We start from the raw sequence: 21660 nt of genomic DNA, 5'->3' as shown, positions 1-21660 counted from the left end.
ACTGGAATGCCTTCACTTTCTGCTCAGTGTGTTTCTCATCTTAAACAACACCACAGATCCAACCCAAGTTCGTCTTCTTCCATGAACCCATCCCTAATCCTCCAGCTGTAATCGACCTTTATTAAACTCTTCCTGGGCTGGCCGGGTGGCCGAGTGGTTAAGTTTGCACACCCCGCTGCGGTGGTCCAGGGCTTCGCCAGTTTGGATCCTGGGCGTGGACATGGCACCCGCATCGGGCCGTGCTGGGGCAGCGTCCCACATGCCACAGCTAGAGGGACCCACAACTAAGAGTATACAACTATGTACTGGGTGTCTTTGGGAAGGAAAAAAAATAAAAACGTCTTAAAAAAAAAAAAAAAACTCTCCCAAGACACAGTGCATTTCACCAGACTTTGCTCTCAAGGATATGCTGCCTTGTTTCATATGTCAATTTTTTTCACTCAACCAGTTTGTAATTTCTTTAATTCGGGGATCATAAACTGTTTACACTCCCACCAACAGAGTAAGGTCATTCTCATTTTCTTTTTTCATCATTAGCACTTGAAGTTATTTGACTTTCAAATGTTGGCGATATGGTGGGTGTAAAGTGGTTATCTCATTTCAATTTGCCTTTCTCTCATTACTAATGAGGCTGGGCATCTTTTTGTAGGTTTCTCTCTCTGTGAATTGCTGATTCGTATCTTGCGCATATTTTAAAAATTGCATTTTCTTGTCTTTTTCTTGTGAATTTGTGGGGATTTCTAATATATTCTCTGTAGTAATCCTATGTCAGTATGAATACTGCAAATGCCTTCTTCCAGTTCGCTGCTCATCAGTTAAATTTGTATTCAGTTCCTTCCCTCAATAGAATTATTTAATTTTATCAAAATCCTTATGGTTTGTGCTTTTACGATCTCAAGAAATCCTTTCTAACTCCAAGACACAATTTTTGCTGGAATATAAAGTGATAAGGTGATACTCCATTTTCTCAACGAGACTATTTTAAAAGGGTTTTGACCAATTTCATTATATAAAGTTTTAGGGCTATAGAAGTTATAGGGAAATAGTCAAATGTCTGCTAACTACTTTTATTTAGTTACAAACTCACATATTTAAAATCACATATTTTATAACATAATACATTAACATAAGCATATTATTTCCACTGTCACATTTCATAAAACAATTTTATTCTAATTCTTCTCATGTACTTATTTTTTTGATTATGCTATTAACTTTTAAAAGAATTAATCGATTTATTTAAACTAAAAAAATCCCTCAAACAGTTCACCCATTTCTCCCATCCCCCATGCCCTACCTCTGGCACCCATCAATCTGTTCTCTGCATCTATGAGCTTAGTTTTTTTTTTAGATTCCACATATAAGAGAGATCATACAGTATTTGTCTTTCTCTGTCTGACTTATTTCACTGCATATAATGCCTTCGAGGTCCATCCATGTTGTCACAAATGGCAAGATTTCCTTCTTTTTTATGGCTGAATAATATTCCATTAAGTATATGTATGTGTATATGTATATATATATATATATATGTACACCACAATTTCTTTATCCATTCATCCACCGATGGATACTTAGATTATTTCAATATCTTGGCTATTGTAAATAATGCTCCAGTGAACATGGGGGTGCATATATCTTTTTGAGTTAGTGTTTTTGTTTTCTTTGGATAAATACCCAGAAGTGGAATTGCTGGATCATATGGTAGTTCTACTTTTATTTTTTTGAGGAACTTCCATACTGTTGGTGAGCCTTTGTGCACTGTTGGTGGAAATGTAAATTGGTGCAGCCACTATGGAAGACATCATGGAGGTTCCTCATATGTTTATTAATTGAGATCATTTCAGGATAATGCATCTTCCCCAAACAGCTTTGAGAGAGTGGCCATAATTTGGAAAGAAAAAACCTGAGGACTTATATATAAGGTAATGCCCTCTTTTGCTGATGAATAATTTTGGGTAAAAAAACCTTTGTTTTATATTTGTCTGGCCATTTATGATATTCCACTATGCTTTCTTCTATTAGTGTTATTGTTTTCCTTTCACATTTAGATCTTTATTGATCTGGAATTTTTCTAAATAATGTGAATAGAGATACAACTTTCTTTTCCTCCAAATGGTAAATTGATCTTCTTAATATCGTTTACCAAATATTCCATTTATTCCTAGGGATTTTATACCAAGTTCCTCTCTATGCATGAATTTGTCTCTGGATCATTCAGTTCCATTAGTTTATCAGCTCCTGTGTCAGTATCATGTTGTTTTAATTATTATGGCTTTTTCATATGTTTTAATATTTGGTAGGACTAGTTTCCATTCCTTTACTACCTCACCTCCCCCAAAACCTCATTTTGCTCGTGTTTATCAAAATTATCTAAGATACTCATGGACTTTATTTCCACGTACATTTTAGAATCAGCTTGTCAAATTCTCCCCAAATCCTGCTATGATTTTGCTTGGGACAGCATGTGGGTTAGAGATATAGAGGGAAATTGACTTCTTTGTTCTGTTTGGATGCCCATCCATGAATATAGTATGTCTCTTCACTTCTTGAGGTCTTCGTTTATGTACTTTAATGAAGTTTTCTTTTTTCCCATAAAGTTCTTAGACTTTTGTATGTTAATTTCTAAATATATTATGGTTTTTATTACTATTAGAAGTGGTTGGCAATTTTCAATTATTTTCTAATCAATTTTTAGGGGTATAGGATTTAGAATCATAAATCCTGAGTTCAAGTCATGGTTCTATTACTTAGTATATGGGTAAATCTGGGTAATCACTAACCTCCCTCTGCCTCTATTTTCTCATAGTTAAGATGGAGATAGTAACACCCTTCAAGAGTTGTGGTGGCAGATCAGGCAGAATCCTTCCTAGTAGTTTAAGTAATTTGGCTGCAGGATGGAATGATGACGAACTTGTTACAGCACCTGGAATGCAAAGGTCAGGCATAGAGCAGTGAATCCTCACAGATAAGAGGGAGTGAGAGGAGAGAGGTGAAGTGGAAGGTGGGTGGGGCTGAGGTTGAACAGACCGGGAAGTAATGTAGTCCTGGAAAAGTGCAGGTATGTGAAGCTTTGAAAAGACATTGAAGGAAGTCACCACTGTGGTTTCGTGCTATTGGTTTTAGATTACAAATGATTCACAAGTTGAGCAATTTTTGAGTTTATAAAATGGAGGCTTGAGTTAAAACCATCTGTCCAGAAGAGGAACCTGACAACTTACAGGGAGCGACTTTGGGAAATATCTATGGTCAGACTCTCAGGAAAAGCATGAGACCACACTTGTGACTTCCTTTAATGTGCCATGCCAGTGACTTTATTGTAGTTCTTTTTTGTTTTTGCCAGCCCAGGTTCCTGATAGACCTCCGACAGCACCTTATAATATTGCTAGGCTTATGGAGTTAAATGCCAGGACTGTGATGCCATCTTCCTTTCTCTTCTCCGACATGAATCCAGCTCGATATTCAAGGCTCACTCCAGGCCCCTCCTCAATAGGGAGAACTCCCTGCCTACCACAGCCACAATGATTTCTCTTTTCTCTTCTAAGTCCGCTGGCCTTTTTGCTTACTTGCTTTAACGTAAACTCTTATCTTTATAGATGTTTATTCTCATTCCCCAGTGACCTATGAGCAAATGATGTGGGGGCAAAGTCCACACCTCCTAGCTGGGTGTTCCCTGTAATGCTTTGCACATCAATGCCGTAGTTGGTCCCCTTCTGGCATGAGATGGCCAGCCTATGGGAAGAGGCAGGCAAAGAGAGAGGGCTCACTCTTTGGGCCCTGGCACAGCGGCAGTGAAAGAGGGACAGCATGTGGGAAGCTGGCTGAGGTTCCCTAACTTCTCCAGTCCTGGCGCTACATAAATAGTTATCAAATTACCAACAAGGGAGAGGGCAGTTGAAATATTCTTTTGGGTTGGCTGGAGATGGGGGACAGAGCCATGTCTGTAGAAAAAGTAGGATAGGAGGAAGCTGGGAAGGAAGAAACCGCTTTGCTGAGCACAGGTCTCACGGGTTTTCTGTCCTGTTTTATTCTAAAAAACACCCTCAGTCTTCTCATGAATAGGGAAGTGAAGTCTTCTGCATTTCCTGCTGCTGCCTCACAGAAAGTTTCACATCTCCCTTTGCTGCCAGAGAAGACAGACACAAGAGGGAACTCTGCTCAGCTTCAGCGTGCTGGTGGCTGGCCACACCCGCACCAGCACAAGACCACACGGCGAGCATTCTCGTGCCAGGGGAGGCTTTGGAGACATTGAAAAGGATCCCAAGACCTGGCTCCTAGCAAGGTTACCTCACCTCCCACGTAGAGGGAGGAGGAGGAAATGTAAAGAGGAAGTGTATGTGTGTAGAAGAGAATTCATGCAGCTTAGAAACTGTTGAAAGAGAAAGTGGAAGAGACACTGGCTCTAAGAGCAGAAGGAATTCTGAGAACAGGAAAGATAAGACTTGGATGGATCGGTGGCTCTTCCCTTTCTTCTTTTCACAGTGGAGGATGCCACTAGCTACCTTTATGTGGGTCGTCTCAGTCCCTGGATGCAGGGGGTGTGTGGGCACACTCAAGTGTATGTGTCTGCGTGTGTACCTCTAGACCTTGGGTGTGAACATTTGGATCTTTTTCAAAACTGTAAAATGAGGACAATTAGCAGGTCATTTAAGATTAAATGAGACAGCATATAAAGGGCCTGCCTAGCATAGTATCTGCCACAAAGTAGAAGCTCAACAAATTTTGGATACCCCACTCCTTTTTTTGTTAGCTCCAACACCCTCAATGGTTCATTAGAGGACGTAGAGTGTAGAACAATCTTATAACCAAGGTGGGGCTGAGAGTGGGAGTGGCTGGGATACATGAGCAAAACTTCAGTTAATCTCAATTAATTACACAAAACAAGCCTTTTTTTTTTTTTAAGAATGACACCTGAGCTAACAACTGTTGCCAATCTTCTTTTTCTTTTTCTGCTTTTTCTCCCCAAATCCCCCCAGTACATAGTTGTATATTTTAGTGGTGGGTCCTTCTAGTTGTGGCATGTGGGATGCTGCCCCAGCATGGTCTGATGAGTGTTGGCATGTCCGCACCCAGGATCAAAATCAGAGAAACCCTGGGCCACCCAAGCGGAGCACGCGAACTTAACCACTTGGCCATGGGGCCGGCCCCAAAAATAAGTCTTATGTGTTTCTGATATTCATGTCTGCATTCACTTTGGCTACATGCTTTTTCCCTCCCCCCTTCCTTTTTTCTTCATAAATATCAGATTCTCTTGGGGTCAGGGACTTTAGGGGCCATCAGTTAAGTGTGGCGTCAAGGCACTCCCTCCTAATCCTCTTTCATTTAGCTCATTATTAAATCAAATCCTGAGGCTCTCAGAAACTACGGTGAGGAGAGGCAGCCCTGAAGCCTGCTGAGGAGTAGAGAGAAGCCAATTTAGAGTTTTAAATTTATGATGGAAAAATCTACTGATTGTATAATTCACAATGGAATTGAAGAATGAGTTGTCACTTAAAATCTGTCTTTTCAGGGGAAGAAAAATAGGGAAGCTTTATTTCATTTGTCTGGTGGCTTCATAATGCAGGGGCCTGCCCTGGGACAGACGGGACCCCTTGGGGAAATGCACAGCACACACGGGAGTTCAGAGTTTGTGGGAGACGGGTGAGCTTTGGGCACTGGCCCATCACCAGCTATTTATCAAGGGGCTTAAGAGGAGTTGCCCTGTGGTCTCCCCTGAGATGGCTCAGCGTGGAGGAGAATAGGGTTTCCTGACTCCAGAAAGCAGAAAGGAGGAAATGAAGCTCCACTGGCTAGAACAGAAGCACTGGAGGCCCAGGGGGCTCCCCTCCTCCCCCATTTCCCCATCCCTGACCTCTCAGGTGCAACTGCTTCCTTTAACCTTCAGTTTTGCTCTGAGGCCTTTAACTCTGGACTCTCCCTGTGCCTTGTTCCTTGTCAGCAGCTCTGCCTCTGCCGCCTGCCCCAGAAGGGCCCCATGTCCTCCCATCTCCTGGGTGACAGGACAGACCAAGGGTTATGCACTATCTTCCCAAGTAATGTCCCTTTAAGGAACAAACAAGAGATGTTATCTATCTCAGACTTTGAGGAGGACACTAGGAGGGAAACAGTTAAGCTGGTGGGCAGTCCAGGCTACCCACATCCTGGGAATATGGGGATTATTCTCTCTGCTGATCTAGGGAAATTCACCTACAGACTGGCTGTTCCACAGGAAAAGAGTTAAGAAAGAGACCAGGAGTTGTTTAAAGCCTCGGGCAGGATGAGATTTACCTAGTAACTGATGATGCTAGGCTGAGGCATTCAGCGATTTGTCTCCATGTTAGTCCCCGCCTAGCTAGCCAGTCTGGCAACTCTCAGCTTGGGACGCCTGACCTATGATCTGGTAGGAACAAGTTTAGTATCTAGGGGCCGCGCAGCTTCAAATCACTGGTTTAGCGGGGATCAAGGAGCTTGGGCCATACCATATTCCACTCAGAGTCTAGAGGTCAGCTACCCAGGCTGGGGCTTCTGGGGCAGGCGAGGTCCCAAGGCCCCTGGAAGAGCTGGTCCAGGGGACCGAATTGCCGGTGTCCCCTCCAGAGCAGAGCATGACCACACTCCTGCTGCTGCTGCTGGGCCTCAGCCTGGGCTGCACCGTAGAAGGTAAGGACGTTCCTTCCTGGGACCCTCCCTTCCTCTGCTCCTGTTTTGGGATAAGGGGGTTCGGTTTTATTATTGGATTTGAACACCCCAGACTAGTTTGTCTCCTTATTATATACCCCTATAGCTCTTTGCACTGTACCTTTGTAGCAATTTTAATGACAAGTAAGCTGTATAATTATTTGTGTAATATATATCTCTTGCCGGAATGTAGGTGAGGACAACAGCTGTCCTATTCACTGCTGCATGCCCAGCTCCTAGCACAGTGCCTGGTACATAGTGAGGGTTTCATTAATATGTGTGGAGTGAATATTTAATAATATATCCAGCACAGGAGGCTGACTTTTTCCCTTGGCCCTTTTTCTCACTCAATAATTTGCCTTCCTGAGGGTCTTGTCCTGGCTAAATCGTTGCGTTGAAACATGCAAATAATTTTGGGCGACACCTGTCCCCATACTTAGTCTCACATAAAGAGGAAATGGGATCTAAAAACTCTGTTACTATCATCTATTCCCTTGACTGGGGCTCTCAGAGACTCCAGCACGTGAGCTTGGTCAGTAGATGCTGCCTGAGGGGGGAAACCCGTGCCCTACTCACTGAGGGTAACCGAGGCTTGGGCTCCCTGCAGAGGACTCTGACCTGCCTCCTTCTCTGGCTCCTCTAGGTGGCTTTGTGGCCCATGTGGAAAGCACCTGTCTGTTGGATGATGATGGCACTCCAAAAGATTTCACGTATTGTGTCTCCTTCAACAAGGATTTGCTGACCTGCTGGGATCCAGAACAGGCCTTAATGGTTCCTCGTGAATTTGGGGTGCTGTATCCCTTGGCCAAATCTCTCTCAGCTTACCTCAACCAATATGAAAACCTACTCCAGCGCTTGTCCACTGGGCTCCAGGACTGTGCCAATCACACCCAGCCCTTCTGGGGATCACTGACAAATAGGACATGTAAGGAGAGAGGGGTACAGAGGGGCTATTAGGAGGCACAGTTAGGAGAGGGGAGGCCAAGGAGGATCTCTTAGCAGGCGAGGGGTTTGAGATTTGGGCAGGAAAGTAGCAGAAAATGTGTGGACCTGGAATGTAGAAAGAAAGAGGGTTGACCCTCAAGGAGAAACAAGGTGGTTGACAGGGGGGAGCAGGAATAAAGAAGAGAGCTGATGTTTGAGCTGGTGAGGAGCTGTTGAGGGGAGAGTAAGCTTGTTTTCCTCCTGTGCAGCACATTTCAGAATGCAGATCCAACTTCAACCAAGGGTGTGTCAGAATACCCAGAATGGCTTTTCTCCAAAGGTTCATGCCTCTTTATCCCAGGTTCTACTGTTCTAGGTATGGGATGTGCCCAGGCTTGGGAATATTTGGAAAACTTTCCAGGGGGTTCTGACACATGTTCACTCACTCTTAATCCCTTGCATTGAGAATGACTTGAGAGTGGAGATCTCCATAGGACAGAGTAGTGTGTCTTAAGATGTGATTTCTGAACCACCTTTCTCAGAATTGCTTGGGGAAAGTTCTTGTTAAAAATGCAAGCCCTTGAGTACCACTACAGATCCACTGAATGAAATCATCTGGGGATGCAGGCTAGGGAATCTGCATTTTAATACAATTTCTTGGATTTTTATTTAAGATTTTGTTTGAAAAGCACCAAGGTAGTGGCAAGCAAGAGGGTCACTGAGGAGAATAAACTAGTAAAAGATGGCAATATTAACAATCTCATTAATTTGGACTATACTAATCCAAATTTAAGAGAGTTAGTCCTGAGTTAGGCTTGTTTCCTTAAACTGAGGGAAAAAAAGCTTTATTTAGCAAATTAATTTGCTAAATGAGATTTGAGGACAGCAGTCTTTTTCTACCTTTCCAAACCCCAACTTACAACTCCATACAACTGTTAGCTTTTGTGCTTGAAATAAATACAATGACTTCTGAAACAGCTTGCAGTTCAGATCTGGCTTCTATTTATTGTGTTCAAACATAATTTTGGAGAAAATTTGGGAGAAAAGGAAGGAAGGGGCAGCAAAGGAATGGGAGAAAAGAAAATGTGAACAGGAGTAAATTCTAACTCCTCATTTTCAAAAGGATGTGTAGTGGAATGGGATGGGGTAGGGGGTATATTGGGAAAATCTATGAAGAATTGAAGCAGGAAAGAAACCAGGTAGGATAAAAAGTCAAAATATTGCCCTCCTTCATGACCATGTTTTCATCCTATGCAGGGGCACCATCTGTGCAAGTAGCCAAAACTACTCCTTTTAACACAAAGGAGTCTGTGATGCTGGCTTGCTACGTGTGGGGCTTCTATCCAGCTGATGTGACCATCACATGGAGGAAGAATGGGCAGCCTGTCCCCCCTCACAGCAGTGCCCATAAGACTGTCCAGCCCAATGGAGACTGGACATACCAGACTATCTCCCATTTAGCCACAACCCCCTCTTTTGGGGACACCTACACCTGTGTGGTGGAGCACATTGGGGCTCCTGAGCCCATCCTTCAAGACTGGAGTAAGTGTTTGGCACGTGGGAGTAATTAGGGTTAAAGCAGAGAGATTTTGGAAGTGGGTGGTTGAAAAAGGAACACCAATATTTTGTCAGAGGAAGTGAGACATGGATACATCTATGGTGTATGGTAGAGAGGGGGATGCTGAGAATGAGAAGTGAGTCTGGAGGATCTTATGAGGGTATATGACCAGAGATGGGGCAATAGGATACAGGAATGGGAAGAGTTAGTTATTGTTGTTGCTGTAATGGTGTGCTTGATGTCATTGTGTGCTTGTCTGAGGGTGGGAGGAGAGCACGAGTGTTCTGAAAAGAGGATGTAGATTTGGTAACCACATTTTCAGAACCAAAAATTGTGATGCTATATTCTGGGACCCTCAGATTTCAACTATTTTGTTGTCAGATCAGGAATGGGAATTGGAGAAATAAAGAAGGTTGCAGAAGAAAGGGGACTTTCTCTTGTTATGTGGGCAGTACTGAATTTGGGCTGCTCTATCAGGGAGGAAAGAGCCTCGGCTGGTAGACACTTTGGTGTGCATGCTTGGGGGATAATGAACAAAGAACCAATCACCATTGTTTGAACCTCAGAATTGAAAGTAGTGAGAGGAAATAAGAAAAGTTGCACACAGATGTGGAGATTCTTGGGAAAGAGAAGAGGAAGAAATGAGGAAGAGGAAGGACGTCTGCAAAGAGCCAGGGAACAGGATCCCGGACTGGCTGCTGGGACCAGGCCTCCCCCTGTGGGGAGTGTTGTGTCTTGCTGGGCAGCTGAGAAGGGCATGAGGAGCATAGTGTGGAAGCCACCTGCTCACCTGAGCTCACGCGGGGAAAATCTTCACAGCATGCACAAGGAGTCTCCCTTGGTGGAGCGTTCATTTTAGCATGGGAAAGGAATCCAGGCGGGACAGGATTCAGAGTGTGAACAGCTCCAGGAAGCTGGGTGGCTGTGGAATGGAATGGAGACAGGTTCTGGAAGAACGCATGGGAGATCTGGAGATCTGGATGTGGACAGAAAGGAGACACATAAGTATTTGGAATGTAATGGAATAGAACTACTGGAAGTTAGGAAAGGTGGAAAGACATTTTAAAAGGAAAACTCTCAGATAGAGCAAGTAAGGGAGAAAACATTGGCATCATGGGGTAAATGGAGAGGGGAATGAGGAACCCTTTATTCTTTGGTGAGGATGCTGTTGGGTTAAGGAAGACAATAGAATGCCTTGAAAGGCTCCACCACATTAGGGAGGAACTGGAAGCTGGGGAGCTAACCCTGAGGAGATGGATCCTCCAGGGTTACTCTGGGAGCACAGATTCACAGCATGGGGTTTTGAGGAAAGACCATTTCCTTGGAGTGGGTTGGTATGAGCTAGACCCTTGGGGTTGGGATAAAGCACCTTTTGAACCTGCTAGGTGCAAGTTGCAATAAATTAGGTTGCTCTGGGATGAACAACAGAGAGTGATTCTAATAAGTTTCTACTTTTGCAGCACCTGGGCTCTCCCCAACACAAACAGTGAAGGTTTCTGTGTCTGTGGTGACTCTGGGGCTGGGCCTCATCCTCTTCTTTCTTGGTTTGCTCAGCTGGCGGAGAGCTAGGTTCTCTGGTGAGTGACCCTCCTGAACTCCTTTTGCCATTCTTACTCCCAATCTCTGCTGATTTTCTGTTTGGGGCTGGTTCTTTGATTGCTGCTCGATTTGCTGTAAATAATGCCAGATACTCTTATCCACAAAGATTGTCTTCTAATCAAATATTTTCCTCTCCTAGGCTACACTATCCTCCCTGGGTCCAATTATCCAGAAGGTAGCATGTCTGTTGATTTGATTGCCTACTTGTCTTTTGGGGTGAAAGATAGAGGGGGTCAGTATTGGGTCTAGCTAAGAGTGCTTATAGTAGGGGTGCTTCCTTCAGGATCTAGCCAAGAGCATGATTTAAGCCGCATTATTGGGATTAGGAACAGGGAAGAGGAGAGCCTACCCTCCTCTTCTACCACTAGAGTGTCTATGGGGAGGAGGCGGAAGGTGGCTCCTTAGTATTAGTCCTCGGTGATCTAGGATTTTCAATATCACTGTATTAAGGGCTCTGGCATGGATAGTCATAGAGATAAATGATGGGGTCAAGTTGATTTGGAGCCTTATTATCTCCTTTTTATTTCTTCTGCAGGTCAGAACATTTCCTAGAGGCAGAATCCTACAACTTCCACTCCAAATGAGAAGGAGGCGCAAACTCTCAGTGATGCTGCTGAGCCCCTCCCACATCCTCAAACCCTCCACATTTTCTTGGATCCTATGGTTTTTTCATCCAATTCTTTGAATTTCCCAGTCCCCATATGTAAACCTTAGCAACTTGGGGGAGCTCATTCCTGGGAACATTCTGTAACAAAGTTATTGTCCAAGCCTGTTTGTAGGGTGAATGTAATCTGGGGAGGGGGGATAAAGGCCCTCCTGGGGGCCCAACAGAGGGCAAGCAGTGGCTGGGGTCATTTCCAAGGAATAAAATCTGGTGGAACTATTGTTTTCCATGCTTTTTCCTGAGGCCCTGGGGAGGGACAGTGAGTGAACAGAGTTAGGGGCTGGGGTTAATTCTCTCCAACTTGAGTGGAGGAGTCAGCGCCTCCTCCTATTTTCCCATGTAGACATGACAGAATTGGGGGCAGTTTTCTGCTTCATAAAAAGACATTAAACTGAGGTGGGATGGAGTCACAGAGTAAGGGAGAGGAAGGAGAGGAACACTGGACGTACCTCATAGGGGCTCTTAGGAGTGTCAAATGAGTCAATACTTATAAATGGCTGACGACATCGTCTGGCACATAGTGAGCCCACAATAGTGACATCAGCTATTCTCAGGTACTCAACTTCCCAGGCCGTACATTGTGCCAGGTGCTTTACATGCATTATTTCGTTTGATCCTCGTCACAGCCCTAATGTAGACCTTCAGATAGCCAGCATTCAGGGTGCAAAGCTCAACTTTAGATCCAAGTTCTGGGCAGTTATTTCTTCCATACCTTAAGTGGGGGAAGGAACCATAGCTGAAGTGCTTATCGTGACCTAGGTACTGGGCTAGGTGCCTTATGTTTGTATCTCATTCACTTCTCACTATAACCCCATAAGGAAGAGATTGTCTCCCTCCATGTCATAGACAAAGAAAGTGAGGTTCAGAGAGGTTAGATAACTTGTCCAAGGTCAAAGAACACATTCTCTATAGGATGTTTATCTACTTGAGCTGGAAGTAAGGACTTTGCTTTATTCTAAGGACCCTCATGCTGGAGAGCTCAACAGTCTTCAGAGCCACCCTTCCATTCCCTTTACCCCAAACCCAAGGGGCAGCCTCTGTTGGGGAACAGATTGTACATGTAGAAGAGAGGTGCTATTGTTTCCGGCGAAGGGCGACATCTGCTGGACACAGAAAGCTGGGCAGTGGAATTGTTTTTGGAATTAGAGTTGGATACTGGACTTTGAGAAGGAAAAGAAACCAAAAATGAAGATAAACGCGCTGGAGAGGCTTAGCCTAACAGAGGATTGTGGAGGGAGAACAAGTGGTTATGGATGCTTGTTTATGTGTGCGTATCTATGTAGGAACATTAAGATCAGAATCTGATGAGCAGGGGGAAGGGCTCAGAAGACAGACTGTGTGTGGGATCTTCCTCTGAGCTGCTCTGCATGGCTGTGTGTGGGGTGGATGGGAGAAATGGTCACGGGCTAGAACCCTTTGTGCTTAGACCGTGTCTCTACTGATGGGACCCCGGAGAAGAGTGGGCGTAGTGCTGTTCAAACAGCCCTGATGTCCAAAGTAGGCGCTCAGTGTTTGTCCAATCAATGAATCGATCTCCTCTACGTCCATGGTTTCCCCAGAAGGATCCTTGTGATCAGAGCATCTCTCCTGGAAGGAGTTTACTGAAGAAGTCAATGGGAGGGGAAGATGCTCCTGAATTCAGAATGCTTATTCTCTGAGCAGGGCCACGTAAAATAGGAGGAGAAAAAGTGCTGTGCGCTGTGCTAATCGGTAAATGTAGGCTCAGAAATTAATCTCTATACATTTTATCAGTTTTATGTTTCCTTTTCTTTACATTTCCATATAGCATTTAATTAATTAGCTTATGCATCATGTAAATAATCTTCCACCTCTATTTGACTATGTATTTTAATAACTTGCTCTTTGAAGTCTTGTCATATTATTTCATTTTCTTTTTCCAGTCACTGTTCTTGTTTTTGTTTTTGCTCGTTTGACAAGGAAAATTCCTTTTGAGACTCTAGTCTAGTCTAGGGGGAGCGCGTGGCTTTGGGTCTTGTCTCTGCCTGGTTGGTTTTGAAGGAGAAGCTGCACATTCTAAGGGCTGGTTCTGCTCACAGCAGTGGGAATCAAAGCGAAAGGACTCCCAGGGGAAGGAGGGAGTCAGCTAATTGGGTAGCTTCCAGTCCCTATCTGGAGATTCCTGGCAGGTTTTTCTCTGCCCTAACCTCGTAGGTTTTTGTTTTATAGGGAAGGCTGTCCCTTTCACGATGGAGAGTAGGAAAAAGTGCAGCGTAGGTCCCTTGGGATCAAGGAAACTGGATTACATCAGGGAGGAAAGGAGGACGTACATGTCCTTACACAGGAGAACGAGTGGTGCCTGGAAGGAAGGTGGAAGAGGGGTAATCGTGGACCAGCTCTAGGAATGTGTGAGGAGGCAGAAAGTTAAACATGATGAAATACCACAGAGCAATGTGTGTGTGCGTGTGTGTGTGTGTGAGAGAGAGAGAGAGTAGGAGAGAGGGAGGAAGGTGGGGGGAAAAGGAGAGACAGGTAAAGAGAGAGGCAGAGAGTGTGAGGTGGACTTTGGGGTTATATGCAATCCAAATGCACAAGGAATGGTTCTCTCCCTTCAATGTCTTGTTAGTCTTAAAGGCGGACCTTGGGGATGGAATTGACTTTAAGGTCGTCTAGTCCAACGCTACACCCATGAAAGAACTGGGTCTGTGTCCATGAGGGCCTGCACAATGCAGCATCCCTTCAACCCTTGGGGCAGATACCAATACTTTAGAGAAATGCTTTGACCTTACGTTCTAGGTTCTTCTTTTGACTGTTAGACAATGAGAATAAAACCCCAATACACAATGGGAGGATGTATCCTCAGTGTTTTCCCGAAGGAGAGCGTGGACCTGTGTTCCAGGTTCTCCTTGTTTCCTTACTCCTGCACACATTCATGTGAAAGGAACAAAGATTGGTATTTCATCTCAGTGTTTATTTAGGAAAATTATTTTTAGAACATCTTCTCAAGTAATTCCGTTTCCAAAGTAAGATTGGGCAAATCCGATGACAATGAGGGTGGCGTCTAACCCCATCCCCACTCTGGCTTTGGTTGGAGAGCCTGCCATTCCCAGGAGCCCTCAAACTGCGTTGAAGCAGGGCAGGGGGGATTTCTCCTTGGTGCTTTCTGCCACCCCTTGCCTAGAGCAGTCCCCAGAGGTTGCAGAGAGTGGAGAGGCCCCAAGCCCAAAGAGATTGCTCCCAGCATGGGCTCACTGGCTTTCCCGGCCCTTCCTCTACCACTTTCTATTGCATATGAGGCTTCCAAGAGCCCCTGGCCAGACTGGTCTGAGGCAGGGAATGAAGAAAAATATGGCCTTCATTGCAACAGGGCCTCAACATAAAGCAGAAGGCATGCTCAAAACAGGATAGTTCAAGGAGAGTCTATTGCAAGGAAGTATTTCCAAAGATGTGGGTGGAGGCTAGTACAGTAACCTGGAGCGACAGCAGCTGAGCTACCTCAAGGCCTGGAGAGGCAAGAGACTGGAGGGGTTATCAGAACTCAGAGGACAAGCCCTGTAGAGCCGCAGCAGTCCTTTCAGTCAAAGGACACGGCTAGCCCAAGGTGACCTTGCAGGGAGGGAGCCAAGGGAATAAAAATCCTGACCTCACTCTCCTCTTTCCACTGCTCGCAGGGCAAGGCTGAAAGCAAGAGGAAGCCAGGGAGCTTGGGAGCCTGTGATATCATACAGGTCAGCACCTGGGGCAGACACCGGGGTGGAGAAGTGTGGAGAGTGGGTCCACAAGGCAGATGGAGGGCAGTCCACACATTCACAATATGAAGGAAAGAAGCCAAGATTGGAGGGGGGAGAAAGATGCAAAACTTGGGCTTCCTTCGGCCTTGGACAGGGGCAAGCCCTCAGCAGCAAGAGAGGTCTGAGTTTGTAGTTTTCTGCTAGGAGACCTGGGAGAACACTCATTTCTAGTGCTCCCTTTCCACATGCCCCTTAAGGTGTATGGAACTCTCTGTGGATCTTTTTTTTATTTTATACATATTTTACAGTAAGTTTACTGAGTTCCTCAAAATTAAACTTGAATTTTGATTGAGGTTGTATCGAATTTATAGACCAATTTGGGGATAATTGATTTCTTTCTAGTATCAGGTCATCTCATGCAAAAGCAGAAGGTATTTCCCCATTTATTCAAATGTCTTGTTTGCTCTTTATTATGCTTTTTAAAATTTACATTTTCATTGTGATCTATGTATGCTGAGTTATTCTCAGACACTTTATAGCTTTTGCTCTGATTGTGATTGCTATATTACTGCAATTTTATTTTCAAATTAATTAATGCCAGTGTAGAAGAATGGAACAAATTTTTTAAAAATTGTGGTAAAATACATATAACATAAAATTTCCCATTTTAACCATTTTTAAGTATACCTTTCAGTAATGCTAAGTATATTCACATTGTTGTGCAACCATCTCTAAAACTTTTTCATCCTGAAAAACCAAACCTCTGTACCCGTTAAACAACAACTTCCCACTTCCCTGTCTCCCCAGCCCTTGGTAACTACCATGCTGCTTTCTGTTTCTATGAGTTTGACTACTTTAGATATCTTATCTAAGAGTAATCATACAGGATTTGTCTTTTTGTGACTGAAATTTCACTTAGCATAATATCTTTAAAGTTGGTCCATGTTGTAGCATGTGACAGGATTTCCTTCCTTTTTCAAGGTTGAATAATATTCCCTTGTATGAATATATCACATTTTGTTTATCCATTCATCCATCAATGGACATTTGTGTTGCTTCTACCTCTTGGCTCTTGTGAATAGTGCCTCTAAGAACATGAGTATGCAAATATCTGTTTAAGTCCCTGGTTTGTTTTTCATAGTAGCCATCCTAATGGTGATATTTCATTGTGGCTTTGATTTGCATTCCTCTAATGATTAGTGATATTGAGCATCTTTTCATATGCTTGTTGGCCATCTGTGTATCATCTTTAGAGAAATGCCAATTCGAGTCCTTTGCCCTTTTAAAAATTGTTTTTCTGTGTGGTTTTATTTATTGCTATTGTTGAGTGGTAGGAGTTCTTTATATATATTTTGAATATTAAGTCCTTATCAGATATATGATTTGCAAATATTAGAAATTAACCAATTTTTATAGGTTGATCATATATGGGACAACCCTGCTGGATTCTCTTTCTGGTTTTACTGTTTGCTTGTTATTGACATGCTCTCTCTCTCTCTCTCCCTCCTTTATCAGGTAGATAATAATATCATCAGCAAACACTAAGAGTTTTCTTTTTTCCCTTCTAATCTTTAAAACTCTTAATTACTTTTCTTTTCCATAGCATTGACCAGGACCACCCGTGCTGTGTTAAACAGTAGCAGGGCCAACGAGCATCACTGTTAAAGGAAATACACCTAAATGTTCTTCATTAAGTACAACGTTTGCTGTAGTTTTTTTAAAATTAAACTTTTTATTTGAGATAATTATAGATTCACATGCAGTTGTAAGAAATAATAGAAACAGATCTCTTGTACCCGTTACCCAGTCTCCCTGATATGGAACAATAACGTAATCAGGATACACTGATAGAGTCAAATACAGAACATTTCTCTCATCAAGGGATCTCTCACATTGCCCCTTTATAGCCACACCCACCTCCCTATTGCCCCACACCCTCCTTAACCTCTGGCAATTGCTAATCTGTTCTCCGTTTGTATAATTTTGTCATTTCAAGAATGTTTTATAAACAGAAACATACAGAATAGGACCTTTTGGGACTGGCTTTTTTCTCTCAGCATATTTCCCTGGAGATTAAACAAAGTTGTTGCATATATCCATAGTTTCTTATTGCTGAGTTGTATTCCATGATATGGATATAGCATGGTTGGTTGAAGGACATCTGAGTTGTTTCCAGTTTTTAGCTAATATGAATAAAGCTGCTATAAACATTTATGTACAGGTTTTTGTGTGGACATAAGCCTTCATTTCTCTGGGATAAATGCCCAGTAGATGTAATTGCTGAATTGTATGGTAGTTACATGCTTAGCTTTTTGAAGAAACTACCAAACTGTTTTCCAGAGTAGTTGTACCAGCAATGTATGAGTGATCTAGTTTTTCAGCATCTTCGTGAGAATTTGGTATTGTCACTATTTTTTACTTTAGCCATTCTAATAGGTTTGTGGTGATATTCACTGTTGCTATAATTTGCATTTCCTTAATGGCTATTGTTGATCATCTTTTCATGTGCTTATTTACCATCTGTATATCCTACTCTGTGAAATGTCTCTTCATTTCTTTTTCCCATTTTCTAATAAGTGTTTTTTACTGTTGAGTTTTCTGTTCTGTAGCTTGTCTTTTCATCTTCTCCACAGGTCTCTCATGGAGCAAAAGTTTTAATTTTGAAGAGGTCCAATTTATCAATTTTTCGTTTTATGGATCATGCTTTTGGTGTCAACTCTAAGAATTTTTCGCCTAGCTCTAGATCCTGAAGATTTTCTCCTATTTTTTAAAAAAAGTTTTTACATTTAAGTCCATAATCCGTCTTAGTCTAAGCTTCTTCTTCCTGCTCCTCCTCTCCTCCTCCTTCTCTTTTTTTTTTAAAGATTTTATTTTTTCCTTTTTCTCCCCAAAGCGCCCAGTACATAGTTGTATATTCTTCGTTGTGGATTCTTCTAGTTGTGATACGTGGGACGCTGCCTCAGCGTGGCTTGATGAGCAGTGCCATGTCCGCGCCCAGGATTCGAACCAACGAAACACTGGGCCGCCTGCAGTGGAGCGCGCGAAATTAACCACTCGGCCACGGGGCCAGCCCCTCCTCCTCCTTCTCTTTCCCTACTCTCTCCTCCTCCCCCTTCCTCCTCCTCCCCTTCTTCCTTCTCCTCCTACTCCTTCTTTTTCTTTTCTCTTCTTCTTTTTCTTATTCACCTATGGATGTTCAATTGTTCTAGCACAATTTGTTGAAAAGGCTGGGGCTGGCCCCATGGCTGAGTGGTTAAGTTCGCACGCTCTGCTTCGGTGGCCAGGGAGGTTCGGATGCCTGGCGCGGACGTGGCACTGCTTGTCAGGCCATGTTGAGACCGCGTCCCACATAGCACAACCAGCGGCACTCACAACCAGAATATACAACTACGTACTGGGGGGCTTTGGTGAGAAGAAGAACAAAAAGAAAAGAAGATTGGCAACAGATGTTAGCTCAGGTGACAATCTTTGGGGGGAAAAAAAGACAAGACAATCTTTCCTCCCTTGAATTGTTTTTTTTTACCTTTGACTAAAATCACTTGGCCATATTTGTGTGGGTCTATTTTTGGGGTTCTGTATTCTGTTCCATTGATCTATGTACCTTTCCCTCCACCAAAACCACACGGAATTGATTACTGTAGCTGTATAATGTCTTGAAATCAGATTGACTGAATCTTCCCACTTTATTCTTTCTCATGATTATTTTAGCTATTCTAGTTCTCTTGCTTTTTCACATAAATTTTTGAATAGTATTTTCAATATCTATAAAAAATCTTCCTGGGATTTTGATAGGAGTTGGATTAAACCCGTATATCACTTTGGGGAGAGTCAGCATCTTTACTATGCCGAGTCTTCCAATCCATGAACATGGTATATCTCTGCATTTATTTAGATGTTCTTAGGTTTCCTTTGTCAGTGTTGTGTAATTTTCAGCATACAAGTTTGGCTTGTGTTTTGTTAGCTTTATACATAAATATTTTATTTTTGAGAAATCGTAAATGGTATTGATTTTTAATTTTGGTGTTTGTGTGCTTATCATTCATATATATAAATACAATTGATTTTTGTGTGTTTATCTTGTATCTTGTAACCTTGTTGAACTCACTTATTAGTTTTGTAGGTTCCTTGGGATTTTTTACTTATAAAATCATGCTATCTGAAAATAGAGGTATTTTTTATTCTTCCTATCCAATCTATTTGCCTTTTATTTTATTTTCTTGCATTATTGTACTGGCTAGAAATTCTAAGTATGTTGCATAAGAAGCATGAGAGTGGATATCTTGCTTTGTACCTGGTCTTAGGGGAAAAGCATTCAGTCTTTCACCTCTAAGTGTAATGCTAGCTCTAGGACATTTTTAGATGCTCTTTATCAAGTTGAGGAAGTTCCTTTAATTCCTACTTCTTCTGAGTTTTTATCATAAGTGGGTATTAAATTTAATAAATACTTTTCTTGCATTGATTGATATGATCATGTGATTTTTCTTCTTTCACCTGGTAGTATGGTAGGTTTCAATGATTGATTTTTGAGTATTCAACTAGCTTTGCATTCCTGGAAAAGCCCCAATGGTCATAGTGTATACTGGTTTTTATATATTGCTGAATTGTATTTGCTAACAATTTGTTAAGAATTTTTGTGATTATATTAATGAAGAATATAGGTACATAGTTTTCTTTTTCATTTGGCTTTGATATCAGAGTAATACAAGTTTCATAAAATGAATTGGGCAGTTTTTCCTCCTCTTCTATTTTCTGGAAGAGATTGTGTAGAATTGGTGTTAATTCTTCAAGTGTTTGGTGGAATTCTCCAGTGAAACCATCTAAGCCTGGAGATTTCCTTTTTGGGAATTTAAATTTCAAATTCAATCTCTTAGTAGTCATAGGACTATTCAAATTATCTGTTTCATATTGGGTGAGTTGTAGTAGTTTGTCTTTTTGAGGAAGTGGTCCATTTTATCTAAATTGTCAAATTTATGTTTGTACAGTTGTTTGTAGCATTTCCTTATTATCCTTCTGATGTCTACAGGGTCTACAGTGATATTCCCTCTTTCATTACTGATATTGGTAATTTCTACTCTTTTTTTCTGTGTTTAACTTGCTAGAGGTTCATCAATTTCTTGATCTTTTCAAAGAATCAGCTCTTTGTTTCATTGGTTTTCTTTATTGTTTTTCTATTTTCAATTTAATTGATTTCTGCTCTTTCTTCTGTTTGGTTTGGGTTTATTTTGATCTTTTTCTAGGTTCTTGAGGTAGGAGCTTAGATAATTGATTTGAGACTTTTTTAATGTATGCATTTAATGCTATAAATTTCCCTCTCAGCACTGCTTTAGCTATGTCCCATAAATTTTAATATAGTATATTTTCATTTTCACTCAATTCAATGTGTTTTTAAAATTTCCCTTGAGACTTTACTCTTTGACTCATGAATTATTTAAAAATGATTCCTGGGGGCTGGCCCCATGGCTGAGTGGTTAAGTTCACGTACTCCGCTTCGGAGGCCCAGGGTTTCAAGTTCAAATCCTGGGCGCGGACATGGCATTGCTTGTCAGGCCATGCTGGGGTGGCATCCCACATGCCACAGCTAGAGGGACCCACAACTAAAAAAATACAATTATGTACCAGGGGACTTTGGGGAGAAAAAGGAAAAATAAAATCTTAAAATAAAATAAAATAAAATAAAAAATAAACATGATTCCTTAGATTCCAAGTGTTTGGAGATTTTTCTGTTATCATTCTGTTACTGATTTCTAGTTTGATTCCATTGTGGTCAGAGAACACACTCTGTATAATTTCGATTCTTTTAAATTTATCAACATTTGTTTTATGGCTCCAGATGTAATCCATCTTGATATATGTTCCATGGGCACTTGAAATGAATGTGCATTCTGCTGTGGTTGGGTGGAGTGTTTTATAAATGTGGATTAGATCCTACTGGTTGATGATGTTGTCAAGTTCTTCTACCTTCTTTCTGATTTTCTGTCCAGTTATTCTGTTGATTTTTGAGAGAGTTGTGTTGAAGTCTCCAACTACATAATTGTGGATTTATCCATTTCTCCTTTCAGTTCTATCAGTTTTTGTTTCACATATTTTGCAGCTCTGTTGTTTTGTGCACAAACATTTAGAAATGCTATGTCTTCTTAGTAGATTGACCCTTTTTATCATTATCAAGTGTCCCAGTCTGTCTAGGATAATTTTCTTTACTCTGAAGTTTACTTTGTCTGATAATAGTATACTCATTCATGTTTTCCTTTGATTAATGATTGCATGATATATTTTTTCCATCCTTTTACTTTTAACCTACCTATATTGTTATATTTGAATTAAGTTTCTTAGAGATAGCATATCTTTGGTTCACCTTTTAAAAATCCACTCTACCAATCTGTCTTTTTTTGTTGTTTTTTGCAAGGAAGATTAGCTCTGAGCTAACATCTGTTGCCCATCTTCCTCGTTCTTTGCTTGAAGAAGATTAGCCCTGAGCTAACATGTGTGCTGATTTTCCTCCACTTTACATGTGTGTTACCACCACAGTGAGGCTGATGAGTGGTGTATGTCCGTGCTTGGGATTCAAACCC

The 21660-nt window shown here is 42.0% G+C and overlaps 1 protein-coding gene across 3 annotated transcripts; it reads left to right on the top strand.

The window, feature by feature from the left end:
* The first annotated feature begins 4110 nt into the window (after positions 1-4110).
* Positions 4111-11622, top strand: LOC103540140 (HLA class II histocompatibility antigen, DM beta chain). Of its 3 annotated transcripts, XM_008506651.2 has the most exons (6): positions 4111-6639; positions 7301-7582; positions 8839-9123; positions 10600-10716; positions 10878-10913; positions 11274-11622. In XM_008506651.2, the coding sequence occupies exons 1-6, from the start codon at positions 6585-6587 to the stop codon at positions 11288-11290; spliced, it is 792 nt and encodes a 263-aa protein (XP_008504873.1). In that variant the 5' UTR covers positions 4111-6584; the 3' UTR covers positions 11291-11622. The 3 variants fall into 3 exon arrangements, with proteins under 3 accessions (XP_008504873.1, XP_008504874.1, XP_070440408.1); XM_008506652.2 differs by lacking the exon at positions 10878-10913 and having other exon boundaries at positions 5333-6639; XM_070584307.1 differs by lacking the exons at positions 10600-10716; positions 10878-10913 and having other exon boundaries at positions 6338-6639.
* The last annotated feature ends 10038 nt before the right edge of the window (positions 11623-21660 follow it).

This window comes from Equus przewalskii, chromosome 19 (assembly GCF_037783145.1).
Source record: "Equus przewalskii isolate Varuska chromosome 19, EquPr2, whole genome shotgun sequence".
Taxonomy (NCBI): domain Eukaryota; kingdom Metazoa; phylum Chordata; class Mammalia; order Perissodactyla; family Equidae; genus Equus; species Equus przewalskii.
The sequence above is the reverse complement of the archived record's forward strand: the minus strand, read 5'-3'. Positions and strand labels throughout refer to the sequence as shown.

What these genes read in the sequence shown, in the direction of transcription:
- LOC103540140 (XM_008506651.2), top strand. Translation starts at nt 6,585, where the DNA reads ATGACCACACTCCTGCTGCTGCTGCTGGGCCTCAGCCTGGGCTGCACC. An exon ending in ATCACTGACAAATAGGACAT is followed by an intron (nt 7,583 to 8,838) that starts GTAAGGAGAGAG and finishes CATCCTATGCAG; the next exon opens with GGGCACCATCTGTGCAAGTA. An exon ending in GCGGAGAGCTAGGTTCTCTG is followed by an intron (nt 10,717 to 10,877) that starts GTGAGTGACCCT and finishes TTCCTCTCCTAG; the next exon opens with GCTACACTATCCTCCCTGGG.